At 38.8% G+C, this 24,948-nt stretch overlaps 2 protein-coding genes and 2 pseudogenes across 4 annotated transcripts; 1 reads left to right on the forward strand and 3 right to left on the reverse strand.

Moving 5' to 3' along the window:
* Nucleotides 1-1,849: 1,849 nt before the first annotated feature.
* Nucleotides 1,850-13,342, reverse strand: LOC120205624 (protein CELLULOSE SYNTHASE INTERACTIVE 1-like). Of its 3 annotated transcripts, none has more exons than XM_039205481.1 (3): nt 13,255-13,342; nt 10,742-12,488; nt 1,850-1,859 (listed from the first exon to the last, which is right to left on the reverse strand). In XM_039205481.1, the coding sequence occupies exon 2, from the start codon at nt 12,455-12,457 to the stop codon at nt 10,778-10,780; it is 1,680 nt and encodes a 559-aa protein (XP_039061412.1). In that variant the 5' UTR covers nt 12,458-12,488; nt 13,255-13,342; the 3' UTR covers nt 1,850-1,859; nt 10,742-10,777. The 3 variants fall into 3 exon arrangements, with proteins under 3 accessions (XP_039061412.1, XP_039061413.1, XP_039061411.1); XM_039205482.1 differs by lacking the exon at nt 13,255-13,342 and adding an exon at nt 12,660-12,832; XM_039205480.1 differs by lacking the exon at nt 13,255-13,342 and having other exon boundaries at nt 10,742-12,832.
* Nucleotides 8,673-10,423, forward strand: LOC120205685 (annotated as a pseudogene).
* A 2,945-nt stretch (nt 13,343-16,287) lies between the features above and the next one.
* On the reverse strand, nt 16,288-20,934 carry LOC120205687 (annotated as a pseudogene).
* A 1,207-nt stretch (nt 20,935-22,141) lies between these two features.
* LOC120205635 (subtilisin-like protease SBT1.1) lies at nt 22,142-24,733 on the reverse strand. The gene is made up of 2 exons (XM_039205492.1): nt 24,611-24,733; nt 22,142-24,421 (listed from the first exon to the last, which is right to left on the reverse strand). The coding sequence occupies exons 1-2, from the start codon at nt 24,621-24,623 to the stop codon at nt 22,596-22,598; spliced, it is 1,839 nt and encodes a 612-aa protein (XP_039061423.1). The 5' UTR covers nt 24,624-24,733; the 3' UTR covers nt 22,142-22,595.
* Nucleotides 24,734-24,948: the final 215 nt, after the last annotated feature.

A 24,948-nucleotide genomic window follows, 5' to 3' on the forward strand; every position in this document is an offset into this window, starting at 1 on the left:
TGATATTATAGGAAGTTTATTAAAAGGTATGGGGAACTCAGTAAACCACTGACAAGTTTACTGAAAAATGGAGCTTTTAATTGAATGATGAAGCAGAAGCAACTTTTAAGAAATTGAAACAGTCTATGTGTGAAGCTCCTGTATTAGCTCTTCCAAATTTCAGTAAGACATTCTGTTTGGAGACTTATGCAAGTCAACAAGGAATAGGGGTTGTTTTGACACATGAAGGTAGACCACTAGCTTATTTGAGTAAGGCTTTGGGACCAAGGCATATGAAACTGTCTATCTATGAGAAGGAATATATAGCCATACTCATGGTTGTATCTAAATGGAGACACTACCTAGAAAATGGTCTTTTTATAATCAAAACAGACCATGAACCTTTAAAACATTTACTGGAGCAGAAATTGACTAATATAATTAAAAAAAAGGGATTATCTAAATTGTTGGGTTTGGATTATGTTATACATTATAGGAAGGGTAGATTGAATGTAGTGGCAGATGCTTTGTCAATAAGATTTGAAAAAGAAAAGGAGGTTGAACAGGTTGAAGAAATAGGAGAATGTACGCAGATGACTACCACTATCTTGATTCCTGAGTGGGTAAAAGAAATTAAGGACAATTATAAGGGAGATATCTAAGCCCATAAATTTATTACAAGTTAAACTATTGACTCTAATACAGAGTCTGATTGGAAGTTGGTTAAAGGAGTGTTAAGGTATAAGAACAGGGTTTATATTGGGGAACATGGAAATTTAAGGAAGAAAATCATGGAGTGCTTACATGATTCCCCTCAAGGAGAACATTCTGGAGTACAAGCAACTTATCACAGAATTAAACTTTATTTCTACTGGAAAGGCTTGAAAAGTCAAGTTAAATCCTATATGAAGAAGTGTGAAGTATGCCAAAGAACAAAAGGGGAGAATGTGACAATTCCAGGTTTGTTACAATCTATTGTTATTCCTAATCAGGCATGGGAAGTTATTACTATGGATTTCATTAAAGAACTACCACAGTCAATGAAATTCAATTGCATATTGGTAATAATGGATAAGTACTCTAAATATGGCCATTTTTTAGCCATATCTCATCCCTATACAGTGACTGAAATAGCTAGAACCTATTTAGAGCAAGTTTATAAATTGCATGGACCACCTAAGGTAGCTATATCAGACAGAGACAAAACATTTACGAGCTTATTCTGGAAAGAATTGATGAAGCAGCTTGGAACTACAACTTTTTTCAGTACAGCCTACCATCTAGAGACAGATGGCCAGACTGAAAGGTTAAACCAGTGTTTGGAACACATACTTGAGAAGTATGTGTTTCCTTAAACCTGGTAATTGGGCAAAGTATTTACCATTAGCTGAATGGTGGTATAATACTAATTACCATACAGCCCTAGGAATTACACCTTTTGAAGCCTTGTCTGGATACAAGCCTCATATGATTAACTGGTAGAGTGATACTAGTGTTAATGCAGATACAGGAGATTATGGGGGAAAGAGAACAGCTACACAGAGTACTTAAAGAGAATTTAGCTAAGGCTCAACATCGAATGAAACAAAATGTCTATAAACACAGAAGTAATCGAGAATTCCAGGAAGGATAGGAGGTTTACCTAAAATTGCAGCCCTATAAGCAATCATCCGTAGCTGTTACAAGAAACTTGTAGCAAAATTTTATAGACCCTACAAAATCCAGAAAAGAATTGGGTTAGTGGCGTATCAATTGGAACTGCCAACACATTAAAAAATCCATCCAGTTTTTCATGTGAGTTTACTGAAAAAGAAAGTGGGTGAGGGAGCAATTACCTCTAAGAACCCTCTTGAACTTAGCGAAGATGGACAGATGAAGGTCTATCCGGCCATCGTGCTTAACAAGAGGATAGTGAAGAGACAGAACAATGCGATCACACAACTAATCCAGTGGTCAAATTTGGGAGAAAAAAACGCCACTTGGGAGGATTATGCTGTGTTGAAATCCCAGTTTTCAGATTTCGATCCTTGGGGACAAGGATCAGGTGAATGGGAGGGAAATATTATGTGCGTGGAGGAAAATGGGGAAATGTTAGGGATTCCTGTTGAGAAGCTAGGGATTAATCGTGGCAAATTTGGGGGAAATGAGATATCACCTGGAGCAGAAGAATCGGATGGCTATTTGGAGCAGAGGACCCGAGTGGTGATACCCACAGAGGATGGGCAGGAAATGAAGAATGGTGGCCCAACAAGCAGTGATCCACCAGTTCTGATCTGTTGAAGAGGAGCCAAGCACGTGAACCATAATCAATTATGAAATGTCAGTTGTATAGAATAAGTTGTTAGATTTTTTGTACTAAGGAATATAATGAGAAAATGTAATCGAAAGATCTATTCTGGTAATTTTAATGAAAATGTCATCTTTTTCTTAAATCGAGTCTTCTAAATTTCTCTAAATACCTAAATTCTTTCTTGAATTCTCTAAGGTTCATAACAGCTTCCATCAACAGATTTGAAGATTCCTCTTTGCCATCCATTGCGAAGAAAAACAAAAAAGTAAAATTTGAAGGAAATGGGATTCAGAGAGTTTAGGACTAGGGTTTGTTAATTTGTGAATTGTTTTGGATTTTCACAGTAACAGTGACGAAGGAGAAGAGGATCGGGTGGCACTTGACGTCTTTAAGTGCTAGCTTGCCGACGTAACAACTCGGTGTATGCAACTGAAAAACAAAAACGAAAATCAAAACCACGTGTTTATTTTTAATTAAACCTGTAATTATTTTATTTTTATAATATTTTTATAATTATTAATTAAATTTAAATCAAATATTTTTTTTACTACGATAAAATACATGTTTAATTTTATTTTTATCTTAAATAATAATTTAGAGCAAATTACATGTTTAGTACCTAAATTATCAATTTTGATTCATTTTAGCACCGAAATTTTGAAAGTTTTTTAACATCATATTTAAAGTTTAGTTTTTGTTTCATTTTAGTAACTCGTTCAAAATTTATCGTTAAATTTTGAAAAAAAAGGTGAAATTTAAATGTATTAAAATAGACTAAAACTGATAGTTTATGTTCTAAATACGTTAAGTTTTTAATGATGAATACTAAAATGAAACAAAAACTAAATGTTAAGTATAATTTAGGGGAAAATTGAAAGTTTAAATATTAAAATTGACCAAAACTGATAATTTATGTATTAAATTGATAACTTGATAAATATATACATTAAATTTTAACTCTACTTATCCCTCCGACAAGCTTGATGTAAAAGGTTCCAATGGGGTTCAACATGCTAGTAATTGGACAATGACTTGTTTCATAGCGTGGCATAACAAATCTAATTCCATCGCTTCTCTCATCGTCATTCATGTAATAATCATGGAGTTGTGTCTTAGCTACTTGAATGGATAATGTAATGAACGAAGTGGTGCCATCAGCTGGAAGCCTCATTTATGGTCCAATTAAACTCGGTGCTGACTCAGTTCCAGTCAGGTTGTCAATCCATCCAAGTTTGTCGTGTTTAACAAGACAGGGCAGTGATGGTGGGGAATATTTTGAGACATAATAACGCACCGCATCATGCCAATGTCAAATAAACCGCCTGGTTCTTTATTTTATGAACTAAACAAACCCTAAACCGGAACCTGGCCTCTGATAACCTTTCTCGAGGTACACTCCGTCCAGTGTTTAGACCCTGTTTTATGTTCTTGGATGATCCGAGTTTAATAGAAGTATTATAACTCAGAGAAAGAGCATGTTGGGGTTGGATTATGACTGATGCCCTGTCACGGAGTGCCAACTGCCACCATGTTGTGCGGGAAGGTCAATCAAAATGTTCAAAGCCACTAATTATTAAAGTTAAAGCAAAAGTGAAAAAATAATCGGCGATTAAAAAAAACTTTAATCACAAAAAGTATTTGGACCAGACATCAGTATATAAGTACCGCACCTGAGATTTAGCCAACCAAGTGAAACAACTTTTACTTTTAAATGTTTATGAAGTGGATAAGATCTCCACTGATCCACTCCATCAGAAACTTCCTTTTGTCTCACCTTCTTAACCGAGAAGAAACTCTCCTCGAAACTGCAATTCTACACGGATTTTACACATTTTCTCTCTCCTGATTCGAGTGTAGAACTCTGGGTTTTGACCTTTCGGATTAGAAAGAAACGTACTTGATGGGTGGCTATTAGATTGAGCAAAGAATATTAAAACCTTAGAAAAGCTTCTTGATTCTTTATTAACAAGTACATGGTTTATATATGCACAGCAACAGATTACCTAAGCAAGTAATCTGGTGTAACAGAATGCAACAAATTAACTGCACTATAACCACACAGCATTCTACACATGCAGTCGGTTACTTCAGCTATATTCTAGATGATTACTTCAACAATGTTCTAGAATTCTAGAATATTTACTTCAATATTCCCCCTACTTTTTCTCCTCTCAACTTCAAAAAATGACAGTACACCAAGCCTTTGCCTGAACTTAACAAAACTTTCTTTCACCAGTGCCTTAGTAAGTCCATCAGCCACCTGCTGTTCAGAGGGTACAAAGTTCACTTGAAGCTGCCCTGTAGCAACCCGTTCCCTCACGAAGTGTATATCTAACTCCACGTGCTTTGTCCTAGAGTGATACATTGGATTCGCACTCATGGCAATTGCACTGGTGTTATCACTCCACACCACTGAAGCAGCTTGAACTTGAACCTTCATATCAGTCAACAACGCTTCAAGCCAAACAATATCAGAGGTGGCATCAGCTAGACTCCTGTACTCAGCCTCTGTGGTGGATCTCGACACTATCTTCTGTTTCTTTGAGCTCCATTGAACCATACTACCACCAAGGAAGACACAAGTACCCGATATAGACCTCCTATCATCAACATTGCTTCCCCAATCGGCATCAGCGAAGGCCACAAGTTGAAACGGTTCTGTTTTTGGAAAAAACACCAAGCCATAATCAAGTGTCCCCCTAAGATATCTCAGTACACGTTTAACAGCCACCAAATGCTGTTCACATGGTGCATGCATGAATTGTGCTAGCTTATTCACACAATAAGCTATGTCTGGCCTTGTATGACAGGCATAAAGCAAAGACCCAACTAAGCTTCGGTATTCTCCTGCGTTTTCTAATAAATTGCCTGCATTATTACTTGACAGTTTAATCGACGTAACCATAGGCGTATGAGTTGTTGTAGCCTCGCTCATTCCAGACTTCTCGAGCATCTCCATTATATACTTCTTCTGGCTAAGAAACAGCGCACCATCAACACACTTAACTTCAATTCCAAGGAAAAAATTGAGTGTACCCAAGTCTTTGAGTGAAAACTTCTCTCCTAGCATCTTCACAACTTGTTCCACATCCTCATTTTTGCCTCCTGTAACAATAATATCATCAACATAGGCTAAAACATATGTGCTAGTACGACCACTATGTTTAATAAACAATGAGTTATCTGCACGAGAGCTTTGAAAACCCAAGTCCACCAGAAAATTTTTCAGCTTGGAGTACCAATTCCTTGGTGCTTGCCTCAACCCATACAAGGCTTTCTGTAGCTTGCATACCAACCTCGTTCCATCTGTAGTCTGTTTCTCAAAGCCTTGAGGTTGTTCCATGAACACCTCTTCATTAACTCACCATTTAAAGGCATTATTAACATCTACTTGCCTTAGGCTCCAGCCATCGCGAGCAGCAATTGTCAATACAACATTTACTGTTGACATTTTTACAACATGACTAAACGTTTCTTGAAAGTCCTGACCAGGTACCTGTGAAAAACCTTTAGCCACGAGTCTGGCTTTGTACTTTTGTACCGATCCATCCGCATTACGCTTGACTCGAAACAACCATCTACAGCCTACAGCAGTTCTTCCTTCTGGAAGGGAAACAAGTGACCAGGTATTGTTCTTTGAAGCTTCATACTCAGCAATAACAGCATCCTTCCACAGCGGATCCTCGAGGGCTTCATGAATATTTTGAGGTTCAACCTCATTTATAATGGTACTATTCTGATAAGCAGATACACCACTGAGGGTTGAGGAGTATACCTTGGGTCTGAACACTCCACTTTTGCTGCGTGTTACCATGTGGTGACCTGTCACAGGTGGTAATGTCTCACACTGACCATGATCATTTCGACTATTACTGCTCGATCCTTCATTAATTCGAGTCGAGGAGGCCCTCGAATTTTGTTGTGCAAACACATTCTCGTCTGGGTGTTCATCCTCATCTGCTACATTATTTCCTGACGTCACAGGCTGTACCTCTGACTCATCAGTATTAACCATAGGATTAACATCATGTGCTTCTCTTCCCATGCAGACACGTTGTGCACCTCCTATGATAGGAATTTTCATACCATTCCTACGCAATGCACACTTGCATCCGGACTTGCTGCTTGACGCTGCAAAAGGAAAGAAATCTTCATCAAAAATAACATGGCGTGAAATAAACATTCGGCCATCAGAGTCCATGCATTGGTATCCTTTGTGTTGAGTGCTATATCCCAAGAACACGCACTGTGACGACCGATAGCTGAGTTTGTGATTATTGTACGGCCGTAAGTGGGGAAAACAATAGCACCCAAAGACACGAAGGTAGCTGTAGTCTGGTTTCTTGGTATATATCATCTCGTATGGTGATCTGTCTTGAAGAATGCTAGTAGGCAACCGGTTAATGAGATGCACAGCAGTGCACACTGCATACGACCAGAATTTAAATGGAATTGAGGCTTGTGCCATGAGAACCAAGGCTGACTCAATGATATGTCTATGTTTCCGTTCGACCACACCATTTTGTTCGGATGTATGTGGACATGCTAGGCGATGCACAACGCCTAATGACTTAAGCCATGCCGAGACTGATCGATACTCACCTCCCCAATCGCTTTGAACTTCTTTTACTGCGGCATTAAATTGAGTTTGTATGAGACTGAAGAACAATTGAAAGGTTGATAGAACCTGATCCTTGGTTTTGAGCAGATAGATCCAACTATGCCTCGTGTATGCATCAACGAAAGAAACATAATATCGGTACCCATTGGAGGCTATGTGTGCTGGACCCCATACATCACTGAAGATTAAGTGAAACGGTGTGGTATACACAGTTTGAGATTGATTAAACAGCAACTTATGGCTCTTTCCCAATCTACAAGCAACACAAATTGAATTGCCAACAGTATTATTTCTAGAAGGAAACATTACACCAACTTGTTTACATGCTTGCACAAGTACAGGATGAGCATGATGCCCAAGCCTCTTGTGCCATAGTTGATATTTCTTATTACTACTATTGAAATATTCGACTACTGTGGCATGACAAGCTTCCAAACATTCTGCATTTGTTATGAACTGATAAAGACCTGCATTCTCTTGTCCCTTAAGCAACACTGCTCCAGTCACCTCATCTTTAACCAAGCACGACCCCGCATGAAACTCAAAAACACCTTATTGTCTAGCAAACTTGGACACAGAGAGAAGATTTTTGGTTACTGAAGGCACATGCAGTAATCATTAAGAACCAGCACACGAGAATTAGTAGTTATACTTGAAGAACCAGCTCGAGCTATACTCAGGCTGTGCCCATTACCAACAACTACCTTACCTGGTCCAGTGTAATCCGAGCTAGTAGTAAGGTTCGAGGCATCAGGAGTGATGTGGTGGGTAGCTCCCGAGTCTACAATTCATCGACCAGAATTTGAGGATGCAGTATGTGCTTGAGCATGCATACCACTGCTGCACGACTTATATTCATCTAGCACAGTGTGATGCGCTTCAGTGCCTTCATTTTTGTCAGCCAACACGCCTGGAACGTCTGATCGAAGCGATGCCAGCAGCGATCAACTGAGTGTCCATTCTTTCCGCATAGCTGACACTGCAACCGCGGACGACCACGCCCACGCCCTGCAGATTTGTTGCTTCTATTGTAATTGTCATTGTAGGCCTAAGCTGAAGATCTATCATTGCCACGACTGCTTGACCGTATAGTAGCCACATTCGCACTCATAGGGAGGGATTGTTGAGACAAAAAACCACTCAATTGTGACTCAGCATCCATCAAGATTGTTTTCACACTGTCAACAGAAAACACATCTCTGCTTGCAGTAATCACAGCTACAATGGTTGATATTCAACCGAGAGACCATTGAGAATGGTAGCAATTTGTTCAAGATCCGAGATCGCACTCCCACACGATGCAAGTGCGTCGCACACTTCTTTAACCTTCGTAAGATAGGACCTCATGCTGTCATCGCCCTTCTTGATTGATCGAAGTTTGCAATGTAGACTCATCACGCTCGCAGTCGAGTGATTAGCAAAGAATTTCTGAACCGTTCGCCATACATCAGCCGCTGTTTCAGCTCCTACAAACTGAGGCAGCAAGGGATCGCTGATCGTCGACAGTAGCCACGATGCAAGAGCAGTGTCCTGAGCACAAAGTTTTCATAGTCTTCATTCACAACACTAGCACCTGACTCATCAACAATTCGAGCTGGTGGTGACAGTACTTCTCCATTTAGCAGCCTCTCTAATCTGTGGCTGCGAACCGTGAGCAATACTTGTTGTTTCCACAGCAAGAAATTCGCTTCATCCAGCATAATGTTGATCTTCTTGTGAGTGAAGACCTTGCTGCTGCGAGCAGTTTCGCCGAATTCGAAGGCAACATCGTTGTAATCACCCATGAGGGCAGTAATCTTCCAGGATCAAAAGGCGAATGATACCATATTAGATTGAGCAAAGAATATTAAAACCTTAGAAAAGCTTCTTGATTCTTTATTAACAAGTACATGGTTTATATATGCACAGCAACAGATTACCTAAGCAAGTAATCTGGTGTAACAGAATGCAACAAATTAACTGCACTATAACCACACACAGCATTCTACACATGCAGTCGGTTACTTCAGCTATATTCTAGATGATTACTTCAACAATGTTCTAGAATTCTAGAATATTTACTTCAATAGTGGCAACATATCTGTTGAAGGGGATGGCGGCGGTCCTCCATCAAGGCCAAGACTTGGTGACATACCAGAGAGCTGCGCGGCCTTGATCTTAGCGCAGTTAAACCCGCCAGAGATTTGCAGATTGGCTCGGTTTAACCGATCGTTTTGCAGTGCTTCATCGGCTGATTTTATATGGGAATAGAAACTACCCTCCGACTATAAGTTCATCATGGAGAAAGTACTGCTAGCTGATGCAACTTTGAAAAATCTGCAGAAGAAAGAACTTTATGCCAGGCTGTGCAGGCCTAATCCCTTAGATGGTGGCACAAAGGTTAGCATTATTTAGCACTAGTTCTCATGGTTTCCATGTGGTTTACGTTACTGATCGAACAGTGGCTATTGACCAACTATGTGCAGGAGATATGGTTAGAGAAGAACAAAGGTGGAGTTTGTTTATCGATTTCATCCAAGGCGTTGGCAATCACCGGGATCGATGATCGGAGATATTGGAGTCATATTTCCACTGAGGAATCTAGGTGTGTTTATCATTTCCAGATTTTAAATTAATCTCTTCCATTGTGGAGTTGAAGAAAGGATACGATTGATATGATATGTAATAATTTTGGGACTTTGGTGTTATTAATCCTTTTCGTTTTAGTCATATTTCTAACCCAAGCTCTTCCCTTTGATTTGATCTTTTGCTGCAGATATCCTACAGTAGCATACCTTCAACAAACATGGTGGCTTGAAGTAGATGGAGAGCTCGAGTTTCAATTCCCTGCATGGACATACAACCTATTCTTTAGACTCAAGCTCGGGAAATCCTCGAAGAGATTCGGTCGTTGGGTTTGCAACTCAGAGCACATCCATGGATGGGACATAAAACCGGTCCAATTCTGGTTAACAACTTCGGACGGTCAACATGCCGTTTCTCGGTGTCATTTAGACAATCCGAGGAACTGGGTTCTTCACCATGTCGGAGATTTTGTTGTCATTGACAAAAATAAAATTTTCAATGACACAGATCGATTGCACTCATACAAAAGGAGGCCTTTGTGTTGATGCCGCATTAATATACCCCATTAGTGTAGGGAAAGAGGTTAAATCATGTTAGTGAGAAACTAAGGGACTGTTTATTTATTTCACAATGATTAAGCGTTGAATGATTCAGAGACTCTGTATGAATTAACTCTGAATGTGACATGTTTGATAATGACTCTGAATCATTCAGAATGTACTTCTGTATTGAATCATTCAGCACTGTTTTGTTAAATCAGTCAGCACTGAATCATTTAGAGATGCGAAACAAAAGCGCTGAATGCTGAACCGTTCAGCATTCAACGTTGAATAGTTCCATTAAGAGGCAAACAAACAGTCCCTAAGAGGTGTAAATACTAAATACCGACCACATGTAGAGTCAAGGTTGTTTTTGTAGCTCTCTCGTAGGGTTGTACCATGTGAGGAATAGTGCCTGCAATTTTTGTCTTCTGGTTATTATTTTTCCTCAAATAACAGATTTTACTGCAATGGTGCTTTGTTCTGCAATGCCACACACTAGGAGCTTGAGCCAGGTTGTTAAACTGGTGGTGTTTGAATTAACTAATCGAATTGTTTTGTCCGGTAGGACCAATGCAGTTCTAGTTCTCATAACCGATGGAGTCGAATAAAAAAAAACAGCTTGCCTTGAGTTACAAGAAGTAGTTGCCTTGAGTTACAAGAAGTAGTAGCCTTGGTTTTCATATCATTATGAACTACTTTGTTTCATAGAGACTATGATATCATGAGCTTTTTGCATAAGCAAACTTTTATTATACAGAAGGAGATAGTTTTCTTCTTCTCCTATTTTCGGATAAACAAATTTTTAAGCTTTCCTTTTTCTAACCTCTCGAGTAGCTTCTTGGCACCGGTGATTTCCATTTCTGAAAGCTTCTTGAGATACCCGATTGCTCCATATGATATCATGAGCTTTTTGCATTTCTTACTCGACGAGAGAGATGATAAGCATGAAACTGCATACTTCTTTGCAGTGTTTTGGGGGCTTGGATCAAGCAACTGAACCAGATTCGGCACGCTTTTATCATCCTTTTTTACTTCTCTGCAATTATGAGAGATGGTTACTAAGCTTGATAGGGATTGAGCAGCTACCTCTCTCGCACTGTTTGATTTAGCTTCGAGAATTCTGATGAGAAAAGTGATGCAGCCAGCTTCACCCACCAGTTTTTTCATTTCACTCGAACTGCAAACTTGGCAGATGGCTGATGCAGCAGCTTGTTGTGCTCCTAATGATCCGGATTTAAGCACGTGAACTAATCGAGGGAGGAAATTAAGTGACATCAGGACTTCAGTAGAAACCGAACCAACCAAATTCCTCAAGGCTGCAACCGGAGATTCCTGGGGCAAAGGACCATCAAGGTATACCAATAGACTTCGGATTCCACCTTCGGATATGACAGACCTCAGATTCTTGTTGCTGGCAGTTAGATTCTGCAAGCACTCTGCAGCATATTCTTTGGAGCCCAACAAAATTCCGCAGTCGAGGAGATTGATCATGACCTTTATTATTCCTTCCTCAGCTAGTATTTGTCTAATATCGGGAACAGATGATATGTTTTTTAAAGTACAAGCAGCCGCCGCCTGTGAAACGGAGTCTCCAACCTGGCAAATTTCAATTAGAGGTGGAACCCCACCATGGCCAACAATTGCACGGGCTGTTTCTTCAGTCATCGATAATCTCTGCAGTGAAATTGTTGCCTTCTCTCTACCAACAGTGCTGCCGGATTCGACCAGCCTTATGAGAGGCGGCAAAACACCTTCTGAAACAAGCCAGCACTCACAACTCCCAGATTCTGCAAGCGAGCAGATTACAGACGCTGTCTTTTCCCGGATACCAGGTGAATTTGCTGTTAACAGCTGGATAAGAGCAGTGACATTACTCCGTCCCATAAGAGACAACACACTCTTTTCATCCTCCTTCATGACCTCAACAAGGTTGTCCACAGCTTTGTGCTTTGCTTCCAAGTGCCCAATCTGAAGCCGTGCAAACAATTCCTTAAGATGGCAACGTGCTGTGGTCTCCGACTCCAATGAAGAACCGACAGAAGATAAAGGCAAAGTAACTTCACCAAGTACACCAGTCTTGATAAGAAATCCGATATCCCGTAAATTCAGATCCAATTTCCCCGATAGTGCATCAAGATCACTCTGCATCTTAAGCTTTCCCTCAACCTTCTCCTTTAGACATAAATCTGCCAACTCAATTGCTTCCTTCAATGTTTTCGATAAAACCTGCAATTGCTCCTTACAAAGAGCATTTCTCGAGAATAAAGGATGGCTCGACAAGTCCGATAAGAACGATGTGATCTGTTCCAATTTGGAAATTATCATCTTCAACCTACCAAGGAACCCCTTCACCTCCCTTGCCTTAACAAGTGCCATGGGAACAAGCTTTTTAGCATAGGATAACAATTCCTCAGCCGATCGAGCATCAGCTGAAATCCCATTTCCAGTATCTTCTCCCATTATTCAGATACGGATTTAGATATTACAAGAGCTGCATCAAGCGAAATTCATAGAAACTGATGAGAATAAAAAAAGGATAAGTAATAAGGAAGAAATGATATTTTCATTTTTTTTAAAAAGGGAAAAAGCAGTGGAGCAGGTGGAATCATTCAAGATTTAAATCATAAACTAGAGTTTCGAGAATATTGTGTTGATCACACAAAGCTTGCTTACTGAAAATAAGACCCAACCAACAAATATTGCTCACACGAGCTCTTTCCTTTGCTTTATCAAGTGATCATTAAATGTCAACTAGAAACTAATAATCTTAGGAAACCATGTGATCATCCACATATATTAAAAACCTACAAGATATTATAGTTTATGAAAAAGACTGCAGTTTCATCAATCAGCCGTCCATGAATATCTGATCAAAGTACCAAAAAACCCAAATAATTCAAGGGGTATATTGGAAAGTAACTGGAAAAAATGCAAAAGAAGATCAAATCCTTTACTTTTCAACAATGAAAATCATGGAATCAGATTTTAGTAGAGATCTTTGATATATCTTCACCCAATTCAAACCCAAAGGTCAAGAATTTTCATGGCAATGAAAGCAAAAGCTGGATTCTTAGCCGCAATCCCCATTTTAACCCCCAAAATAGTGTGTTTCAGCTTATTTCATGACTTCCCTTGGAAGAGAAGATAGGGCAATGGAGAGGGAGTCTCTATCCAAAGCTGTGTACTTCGAGCAACCCCACTAATGAGATATACTTTGACCAAAGATTCAAAGCAATAAATTATGAAAAGAAATATACCTCAAATTGATTGGAGACTGGAGTTTCCTTGAAATTCACAGTACTCTACCGTCTACAGCCACCAGATAGTCACCATTAGTGTTCTGTGTGAGCCAAACAACTTGAAGGGCCACTGAGACCGACCTTTAAGACCCGGATGCTCTAAGATTTGTCCTTTTTTTCTTTACCAAGCAATCGAGTGTAGTAGCTTCATCCTCAAACTTCCCTTTCCCAGAAAATGCATCCAAGAATCAGCAGCAGCCCACTGTTTTTTGTACTAAAAGAAAGAAAAAACCTTTTCTTTTTACACTCTGAATTGGAAGCCTGCAACGACAGTGAAACTTCCAAACTCGGCAATCAGATCTCTATCTAAGAATCAGAAATACCCAGAACTCAGTTTTTGTTTCCTAATCAAAGATATCTCAAGCTATGAAGAAAAACACCAGCACAAGATTTAAAAACCGAGAAAAAACAAATTAAGAAAGAGACTAGTGTTGGTTTATTCAGTGTTCAGACATGAGTGTTTATATGTCGAGCAACTTTGCGGGATTATACGGTCGTGATTATTGCTTGCGACATTGGATCCGACCGTTGTGATTAGGTGAAATTTTGAATTTGGTTTTCATTTTACAATGTTTTTTAAGTTACCCCATCCACTAACATTGGAGTTATAAATGTTACGTCAGTCATATGATAAAAAAAATGTTATTGAAAATATTAATATTTTTTTAATATTTTTGGTAAAATAATATTTAAAATATTTTTTCAGAAATATTAATATTGGATATTATCTAAAATGTTTAATATTTATGGTAAAATACAACCTAAAATATTATCTTTTTACTAAAAATATTAATATTGAGTGTTACCTAAAATGTTATTTTTTCTACTAAAATTAGGTAACGAAATTAATATTTTTAATAAAAAAAACAATATTTTAAATAACACTTTATTAAAAACATTAAAAAAATAATATTTTTAATAAAATATTATTTTAACCGTATATTAAGACAGTCTTACATAGTAACTATCCGAATTCCATGCAATGTGCTTAGAGGCGATTTTTTTTTCTTCAGGGCATAATGCCTATAAAACAGACGTGGGATGCTTAAAAAGTGAAATGGTGCGTGTGGTTGGCTTTAGCGTCGGCGTGGGAAGGATGTGACGCTGTCGTTTGTCGCCTATACTAACTCAAACCATTTGTCTTTGATTGTCATTCTTCTTTTTGTCCTTTTCTTGATATTTAACCAGTTTTTTTTGTTACCCGGCCAACCGTGCATTGCCTGGGAAAAACTACACACTTAGGGATGACAACGGATTGGGTTTGGGTCGGATGTCGATCCGATCGAACTAAAATATGCACCAAATATAACCTGATTCGACATGAAAAATATATATCATCTGAATTCGATTGGTTTGATTTTTTAGAGTGTAAATATGATCCGACTAATTCGGTATAAATTAAGGATTTAATTAAAAATAATAATAAATTTTTAAAGAAATTACATTATTATCATCGGGTCGAGTCGGATTAGAGTTTTTTCACCCTCCACCTGAACTTGACCTGACTCGATTTCACCTATAAAAATCTGATTCAATTGGGTATAGGGATAGCAACTCAACCCAAACCTGACGGGTTCCGACCCGACCCGACCCAATTGGGTCAGATTTTTTTAAAAAAATTCGGGTTCAGGTAGGGTCGGGTTTTTTTAATGCACTGTTCGGGTCGGGTCGAGTTTAGGGTGGAAAAAATCCGACCGACCTGAAATATATATAATTTTGCCATATATATTAGGGATAATTATAATAATACCCCTCTATATATAATTTTTTCAATTAAGTCACTGTTTTTATTGAATAAAAATATTTTTTTTATTATTTCGGATCGGGTTGGGTTTCTAAGTCATATATTCGGGTCGGGTTGGGTCACGGGTGGAGGACCCTTTCTTCTCGGGTCGGGTCGGATGGCTCAAAAACCCAACCCGACCCATTGCCATCCCTAATTGGGTCAGAATCCATCAGATGCGGGTGAAATTTTCATCGTTAAACATACTTTTAATTTTTTAAAACTATACTTATCATTTAGTTTTTATTTCATTTTAGTACCTGTCGGTCGAGCTCATCGATCGTCGTGTCTACCGTTGTCGGTCATCGCATTTATCAGCCGATGAAGCCCACACTTTTTAGTCTGCATCTTTTCAACCCCTAAACGTGATTTCGGCCTTCATTTTATTGGAAAATGCCTCAATCTTCCCAAATAATATTATAAATAGAATACCCGGAGAAGGTTGATGCTAGAAGCTCTTTATCTCCACTTGTGGGGAGTGGGGGAGAAACCACAAACAGAGGTTCAGTAGAGCCACCATCAATAAGTGTTCGTATGTGTGCTGAAATTGAAGTAAATTATTCAGCTTTGTATTTAATGGAAGTTTCTTTGTTTGTGGTCTATGTTAGATTCATCATGAAAATACGATACCTTTATGTTGACGAAAACGGGTAAAGAAAACAAAAGAACACGAGAATTTTATGAGGTTCGGCAATGTGCTTACGTTCTCGGTGCCTAGGCGGCGCTAGAAGTTTTATTCAATGATATTTTAGGTCTAGGTTACATCTCTATTTATAATATAGAAAACACTGGTACATAATTACAAAATCAACTCTGTACCGTACCGCGGGGGCTAAGCCCCCGCACCCACAACCCACATAATTCGTAACCCCACAACGAGACTTTCTTTGTAAGGACAGTTGATGTTCGCTGCGTTCACTTCGCTCACTCCGCTCCATCTCATGTCCTCTTTACTGGTATATTTATGAGCCATACCTAACACTTTATTTACCCTTCAACAAGCATACATTAAAATTTATAGATCAAATTCTGGTTAAGGGAAGAAAAGCTAAATGAAAATCACTTTGGCAGAAGGCTATTTCCAAGTCACTGCAATGGGACTTCTAACTCTGTATTTTGAAGGCACCCACACTAAGGATCCAAAAGATGAGCTAGCGACTGTCTTCTTTCTGCTCAGTCCTATGAAACTCACCTTGTAACTCACTTCTTCATTCATCTTCGACAGTGATGTTATATATTAAGCCTGGATCAGAAGCTTTGATGGGGTCAACATGGCCTGAACCGATACCGATGGGCGATTCCAAGCCATATAATCCAATATCCGCTATAGTTTTTCCCCTGTTGTCCATAGTATAACCAGTTGTCATGAGGGCTGATTTGACTGCTGCAGGTGACCAATCCTTGTGCTTTGATTTAATCAGTGCTGCAATGCCACTAACATGAGGGCAAGACATCGATGTGCCAGAAAGTATATTAAATAACCCCCTTCTCTTGTCGCTATTGAGCCTGCTTGGGCTAGTCTCGGCTGGCCATGCTGTTAATATGTCAACTCCCGGTGACATTGCATCCGGTTTGATCACATCAGGCCCGACTAAATTTGGTCCTCTAGATGAAAATGCTGCGACATTCGGTGCACGATTGCCATAAGTTGTGCCCTTGAACGCAATGGAAGCTTTTGGTGCTTTAGTTGAGTTCACGTACTTCAAGACAGCTTTACTGGCTATGGCTCCTAACATAGCGGATGGTAAAACGTGAGCATCGGTGGTAAGATCTTCACCTTTGGGTCATTATTAACATTCCAGTCCCACCAGCCAATTTCACTTGCTCTCCCCTTTCGACAGGGTTCATAAATCCTCCTTGTTCACATAAACAATTTTGTCTTTCACGAGCTCGGGATTGAGTGAGTCAGGAAAGCAATATTCAGCACCAGAACCACCAGCAGTTGTCTCATATACAATCGACAAAGACTTTAATGCCTTGTCATTGTAGACAGATGACCCTTCAAAACTTTGTCCGTTTCCCAGCTTAATAATTCTCGGGAAGCTTCGATCCATGGTGCTTCCTACTACAGTCATGATCCACGATGCGGTATTAACAGCGGTAGATGCCTCCGGTCCACTATTGCCTGCACTAAAAGAAACGAAAATCCCACTTTTGAAAGCATAATAAGATGCAATAGCAAGATAATCTTGGTAATAAGGCTCAGCTTACGAAATGGATCCCAAAGAGAGTTAACACATCAACCCTATCTTCAATGGCTTTCACCATAACCATTAGGATATCAACGCTTGTACATCCTGGCCAACATACTTTATAAGTTACAATCCTCGTTGTGTACGTCATTCCTGCCGCTGAGCCATTGGCCAAGCCAAAAAGATTCGCATGTTCAATGAAATCCCCAGCTGCTGTCAATGCGGTATGTGTAACATCACAAATCAGGGTCAGTGACTAAATTACAAATTTTGAAAACTATATGCTCGATTTCGAAATAAGTTAAAAGTTCATAGATTTAATTGAAGAAATTTGATGTTGGATTTAATAATAAAGTTGGAAAGTAAAAAGGGCATTGTGGTCTTTTCTAAGAGAAGATTTGTATTCTCTTTTTTTAAGGAATATAAAAACGTGTGAAATGAGGAAAATCTATCTAGAGTCTTATTCTTTAGCTTCTTCTTCAGCTTCTTCTTCTCCCCATAAGTGTCAGTTAAAGGTGAGTTTAATTTCAGCTGTTTAATTCTTGGATTTATAAGTTGATTTTGATTCTTTTAGTATTATATAAGCTTAAGGAAAGCTTATATAAGCTTTAAACATCAAGAATAGAGAATTAAAAAGGAAATTATATGAAGGGTGTAGAAATGAACTTTTGTTATAGAAAGGTTTTTGAAGTTCTAAATATGGATTTGACTTGTCAAAGGGTTAATTAAGAAGTTAGAGGTGATAAAATTGAATTTAGAACACATGGAAAATTTGATGAAATTCTTTGATTCAAGAAATATGGTGAATTTTGAGATATGGTGAAGTGTTATAGTATTATAAGAATGTTTAAATATGTATAGATAAGTTTTAAGGTATAAGGAAGGATTAATAAGTAGAATTTGGGGTCAAAACAAGACATGTCCGTGCTTAAAATGTAATTATGGGTAGTGTGCATTGATGCATCTTCAATGTGTATCGATGCACTCTCAAATAAATGAACATCGAATGCAATTAGTGCATCGATGCATAAGGAGTGCATCGATGCACCCCCTTAAAATGAAAACATCGAAGGTGATTGGTGTATCGATGCATGGGTAGTGCATCGATGCATGGGTAGTGCATCGATGCATGGGTAGTGCATCGATGCACATGTTAAAGAATGCATCGATGCACTGTAGAATGTATCGATGCACTTCAAAGGGGAAATAGAAATAGACCTTTCTTTTGGTCTAAGAAATGATAGATTAGAGTATATCAATTGGATATTGATATGTATCAATGTGTGATTGTGTAGATATCGATTGAGAGCAAGTTCCATAATGATTAAAAGGTTAGAATTGATCAAGAAGAGAAAGAAAGCCATAGGAGTAATTGATAGCAAGTGAGGCCAAGGTGAGTGCATTTTATTACATCGAATTATATGGGAATTGACTTGTGATAAGTCTATTTCCGATAGTATAGTACATGAAGTGATTAAAATAAAATGTATGCATTCTTGATTGTATGAGTGTATATATATATGCTATGTGAATATATGGTTATGGAATAAAGTATATGGTAATACAATGTTATTTGAGTTACTTAACAATGAGTTATAAGATTACAAGCATATGTAACATAAATTATAAGATAAGAAAATATGTGCTTACATGTATTTGCGGATATATATATATGAGATATGTTTATGTAAAACCATGCAAAGTGATATGAGAAGTGAACTACACGATTATGTGATCATATGAGAATGAGATAAAGAGTCATGAGATATATGAAAGAGGAAGTATAGGTGATACGTGAAAGTGAATCATATGATTATACGTATATGGATGACATGAATTGTATGTATGTATGATTATATGAGTTAACATGCTTTTGTATGTAATGATATAAGAAGTATGTGCTATGTGATATATATATATATATATATATATATATATATATATATGAACATATGTGAAACTGAACTATGTGATTGCATGAGAAAGATATGAGCCATATGACATGTGATATGAAAGTGTATATATGAAATGATATAAAGATAAATGCCCATGGTATATGATATGAGAGCGATAGGTATAGTTGGCATGCCAAGAGTCGAGGGTTTACCTATGTTCTACGGAACATATGTACATAATTACCTATGTCTTTCGAGAGATATGGATAGTATACCTATGTTCTAAGGAACATATGGACATTTTACCTAGGTTCTTCGGGACCTATAGACAGTTGCCGAGGTTCTTTATGACCTTTGGATAGGTTCTTCGGGACAAATTTCATAGCCCCTAGTGGGACCCCATACGAGCTGTGGTGACAGCATAGTGCACAACCTCAATAGACTCACATATCTACAGTTCTCACAGGTGTACATGGGCTAATAAGAGATAACATTGAATATAATATATGTGATGTATATAGGTGTTTTGCGATATGAATTATTTGATTTGATATGATATGTGTGTGTTAGTGATTATTGTATATGTTATAAGATATAGGATATGAACATAATGGATCATATAAACAAGAGAATAGAAATATGAATGGTGATAATATGATAATGATAGGAAGATAATTATGCATGTGTATTTGATATATATATATGAATGGATATATGTTTGGGTATGATGTGATAGCAGTAATTGTTCATGCATGATTACACGTTATAGTTTACATTATATGTTTATTGCCTCACTAAGTCATAGACTTAGCGTGTGATTGTTTCACACGTAGGTTACAGAAACGAGAAGAGAAGTAAAGAAGAGCAAGACAAGTCAGCATCTCCCTTACAAAATTTCAGATCAGAAAATAGATGATTTAAATGTGTTTGGTTAATTTGAATATAGTTGGCATGTACTAATTGATTGAGTTGAATATGCTCTGATCGATTTTGGGTAATTTGGTCAATTATGTAAAGAAACCGCTTTTATTTTAATGAAAGTTTTAAATTTGCTTTGAATTTTGTCAAGAGTCAAAGTTTGAAAAGTCAATGTGACACATCAGACTCGTATTCGAATCGGGTATCGGTTGGGGGTGTTACAATATGTGTCCCGTGTCCAGATGTATCTCTTGCACACAAATATTTCTCTGTTTCATTGATTCTAATGCCTGTGGCTATATAGCCTCCGTAGAATTCGACGGTGAGAATCTGGTGCCTTTTTCACGAGCACCTCTCTGTCTTTTCGGTACAGTAGGTAAGCCATGGTCCCGGAAACTAACATGCTCGGGCCAAATCCCACTGTCCACCACACCAATGATCACATCCGAGTGTAAATTAGGACCCCAAAGTCCCTTTTTGCTTGTAAGCCAAGAAACCGCGGACTGTGAGTGGTGTGGAGGCTTAGCATTTTATCAGGAACCGCAGACATGAAACCATCCATATTTTTCAACGATTCTAACTGCTTATGAGATAGTTTTGCGGCAAATCCAAAGAAGGCGGTTTCGTAGGAATACAATAGCTCGGAAGGCATCACTTCCGGTTTCTCTTGAGATGAGACATCATCAGCTAAAGAATCAAGGACAGCTTGGTGCCATGGCTTGCAATTGGCAAGGCAATTATAGGTGTTTGTGATCTTGGTCTTGTCCATACGAACTATATACGTTTGTTTTTCGGCTGAAGCAGTTGAAATAGCGGCAAGGGATGCTATTAACAGCAACATGGCGTTGAAATTCTTCATGCCTAAAGAAATAGAGAGAGAAAAAAAGACAAAAAGAGTTAATTTTGCATAAGAGTAATTGAACTTAAGAATGTATTGTCAATTTTGAAACATGCTTCAGGGGCTGATTTGCATGACAATGGGAACTAAAGTATTCAAGCTGTGTTCGTAGATCGAGAGCATAGAAGAAAATGTGAGATTTAAACACTGGTGAGCATTAAGGAGGGAGCAATGCGTGGAGCAAGTTAATAACGAAAGTATGAACTTTCAAAGCTAACGAATTAAGCATGGAACTAAACAAAAATGGAATTACCAATTCTTTTCATGGCTATCTTCTAAGCCTAAGATCAAGAAGAATGAGGAAAACTAATAAGATTAAAGAATACCAACGCACGTTCAAAAAGTAAGAATGTATTGCACGAGAAGAGCACTTTTGTAGTAACCATAAGCTCCCAAGATCCCAATGATGGTGCAAATTAATTGATAATTACTTGGTCAGCTTTTTCTTTTTCTTTCTGTTCGAAACTTGGTCGGCTTTTTGGTTTCACAGGGTTCGAGCAGAAATAGTCAGTCGTTTTAGTTTAAACTTGGGATCAAGAGTTAACGATTTGACAAAATAAGTGAGTGTGCACAAGATGGACACTTGTTTCAATCATTTTTTGTATTGTTTTTCCACATCGAGGGGCTCAATCTCATAGACCCCCTACCCTGCTTGCTGGGTTTCTTCTTTTTGCATTTGACATGATTAATGGCAGCCGAGTGAACCAAGTTGGGCTGGCCCCATTACATGGAACACATGCACCAAAACAAGGTAAAAGAACAGTTAGCTTATTGTTTCTGAATACATTTTTGTTTGGGGTGGAACAAAAAGGCATCTTGTTTTCTAATTGCAAATTATTGAAATGGTCCAACTGTTAAAATTAATGATATTTCACACATATATATCAACCATCACTTGTAATAAAAACAAACTCATTGAAAACCAGATCATCTAGCTAGGTACTAAGGTCACACTTTTGATGGAGCACACAGAGTTGATTCTTTTGGCGGGTGACATTATTCTAACCCAAGCCACTTTACATAGTCTACATAAACAACCATCCAAACCAAGCATACATTAAAACTTTAAAGATTGAATTCCGGTGAAGGGAAAGATCTAAAGGAGAATCCTCGCAAATCCTTCTCAAGGATGTCTTAGATTTATGGGACTTGGCATGCAGAAAGCTACAACCAAGTCACTGCAATGGTACTTCTAACTCTGTAGTTTCTAGAAACCCACACTAAGGATCCGAATGCGCTAGCAACCGTCTTCTTTCTGCCCACTCCTATAAAACTCACCTTGTAGCTCAATTTCTCATTCAACTTCTTAAAGTTCAAAACGTTTGGCTTTACAATCACTTATACTCCTCTGGGTGATTCAAACTGATACTTTATACGTACTTTTAGGAATCCCAACATTTGTGAGGGTCCTTTTGTAGGTAAAAGTAGCATTCTGTGACTTGAGCTCGAAATTCACTGCAAAAGAAGGGTAATTCAGGTCACCAGGTTGCATAGTTGCCTTCTTTGGACATTTAAAACCATCTTCAAACAAGGATATCTGAGCCTCATTATACTTCAGGCTGCATAAATAAAGTACATAATCCTCTGCAGTGATGTCGTATATTAGGCCTGGATTAGAAGCTTTGATGGGGATCGACATGGCCTGAACCAAAAGCGAAAGGCGATGCCATGCTACCAAATGCGAGGTCTTCTATAGGTTCTCCCCTGTTGTCCATGGTATACGCAGTTGTCATGAGGGCTGATTTTATTGCTGCAGGCGACCAATCTTTGTGCTTTGATTTAATCAGTGCTGCAATGCCACTAACATGAGGGCACGACATCGATGTGCCCGAAATTATATTAAATAACACCCTCCTGTTGTCGCTCTGGACTCTGCTCGGACTAGTCTCTGCCGGCCACGCTGCGAGTATGTTGACCCCTGGTGCTGTTACATCCGGTTTGATCACATCAGGTCCCACTGAATTTGGACCTCTTGACGAAAACGTGGCGACTTTTGGTGCACAATTACCGTAAGTTGTGGTTTTGAAGACAATGGAAGCTATTGGTCCTTTAGTTGTGTTCACATACATCAAGACAGCTTCACTGGCTAAGGCTCCTAACATAGCGACTGGTAAAACGTGCGTGTCAGTTGAAGGATCTTCACCTTGTGGGGTCATTATTAACATTCCAGCTCCTCCGGCCAATTTCACTTGTTCTCCCATTTCAGGCCGCTGGACCATTCCTTGTCGACAAATGACAAGTTTTCCATTGACGAGCTTGGGATTGAGTGACCCAGGAACGCAATACTCTGCACCTGAATCACCGGCAGATTTTCCATATAGAATTGGCAGAGACTTTAAGGCCTTAACAGTACTATACAAATATGACCCTTCAAAAGTTTGACCGTTTCCGAGCTTAACAATTGCTGGGAAGCTTCTGTCCACGGTGCTTGCCGCTACAGTCATGATCCACGGGGCAGTGTTGACAACGGTGTTGGGCCCCGGTCCACTGTTACCTGCGCTAAACACGACGAAAATCCCTCTTTTGAAAGCATAGTATGATGCAATAGCATTGTAATCTTGATAATAAGGCTCTGCTTCGGATTCCAAAGAGAGAGTCAACACATCAACCCCATCTTCAATGGCTTTCACCATAGCCATCAGGATATCAACGCTTGCACATCTTGGCCAACAAACTTTATACGCTGCAATTCTTGCTGTGTACCTCATTCCGGCGGCTGATCCATTGGCCAAGCCATAAAGATTTGCATGTTCCACAACATCACCAGCTGCTGTCGATGCTGTATGCGTCCCATGTCCGTTTGTATCTCGTGCAGACAGATAATCTTCCGTTCCATTGATGCTACCGATGGAGGCTAGATAACCTTCGTAGAAATATCTGGCACCTATTAGTTTCCTGTTGCAATTAGATGGCGAGAATCTGGTGCCGTTTTTACAAGCGCCTCTCCATCTTTCCGGTACAGGAGGCAAGCCATGGTCCTGGAAACTAACATGCTCGGGCCAAATTCCAGAGTCCACCACGCCAATGATCACATCTGAGCGTATATCAGAAGATCCCCACAGCCCTTTCTTCCCTTGTAACCCAAGGAATAGTGGAGTCCGAGTGGTGTGGAGGCTTAGCATTTTATTAGGAACCGCAGACACGAAACCATCCATCTTTTCCAACGATTCTAACTGCTTACGAGATAGCTTTGCAGCGAAACCCGAAAAGGAAGTATCGTAGGAATACAGTAGCTCGGGAGGTGTCGTTTCCAGTTCGACATCAGCTAAAGAATCAAGGACGGCTTGGTGCCATGGTTTGGAATCGACAAGGGTATTGTAAGTGTCTGTGATCTTGGCCTTGTCCATATGAACTATATATGCTTGTTTGTCCGTTGAGGCAGTTGAAACAGCGGTAATGAATGCTAGTAACAGCAACATTGCATTAAAGATCTTGACGACTGAGGAAAGATAAAAACAAAAAGAGTTAATTTAACATCAAAAATGGTAATTGAACTGATCAAGCATGACTGTAGTTAGGTACGACAGTTAATCCTGCATATTGACGGTTTCAAACATGAACTTCAAAGCTAATAACGAAAGCTTGAACTACAAAGTTTAAGGATGGAAGTAAACAAAAATGGAATTACCAGTACTCTTCATGGCTGTCTTCTAAGCTTAAGATAAAGAAGAATGAGAAGACATGGAAACTGACTAGTGAACAATAGCAGATATTTATAGGCATGCAAGGCCAGCTTTGAAGTAAAAAAAAAATACTAAAAAAGTCCTTGAATTAGTTTACTTCTGTCAAATAAGACCTAATTGTTATAGCCAAATAATTCACTTCTTTTGGTACTTCCATTGCCAAATAACATAAAAGCAAGAGAAAACTCACGCAGATAACCTCAGCAGACTTACCAATATTAAAACTTTTATATTTACGCTTACTTATAAGTTTTAATACCTGTCTTGTCCTTGTAGTATACCG

The sequence above is a fragment of the Hibiscus syriacus genome, unplaced genomic scaffold (assembly GCF_006381635.1).
Source record: "Hibiscus syriacus cultivar Baekdansim isolate YM2019G1 unplaced genomic scaffold, ASM638163v2 tig00012523_pilon, whole genome shotgun sequence".
NCBI classification, from domain to species: domain Eukaryota; kingdom Viridiplantae; phylum Streptophyta; class Magnoliopsida; order Malvales; family Malvaceae; genus Hibiscus; species Hibiscus syriacus.

What these genes read in the sequence shown, in the direction of transcription:
- LOC120205624 (XM_039205481.1), bottom strand. Translation starts at nt 12,457, where the DNA reads ATGGGAGAAGATACTGGAAATGGGATTTCAGCTGATGCTCGATCGGCT.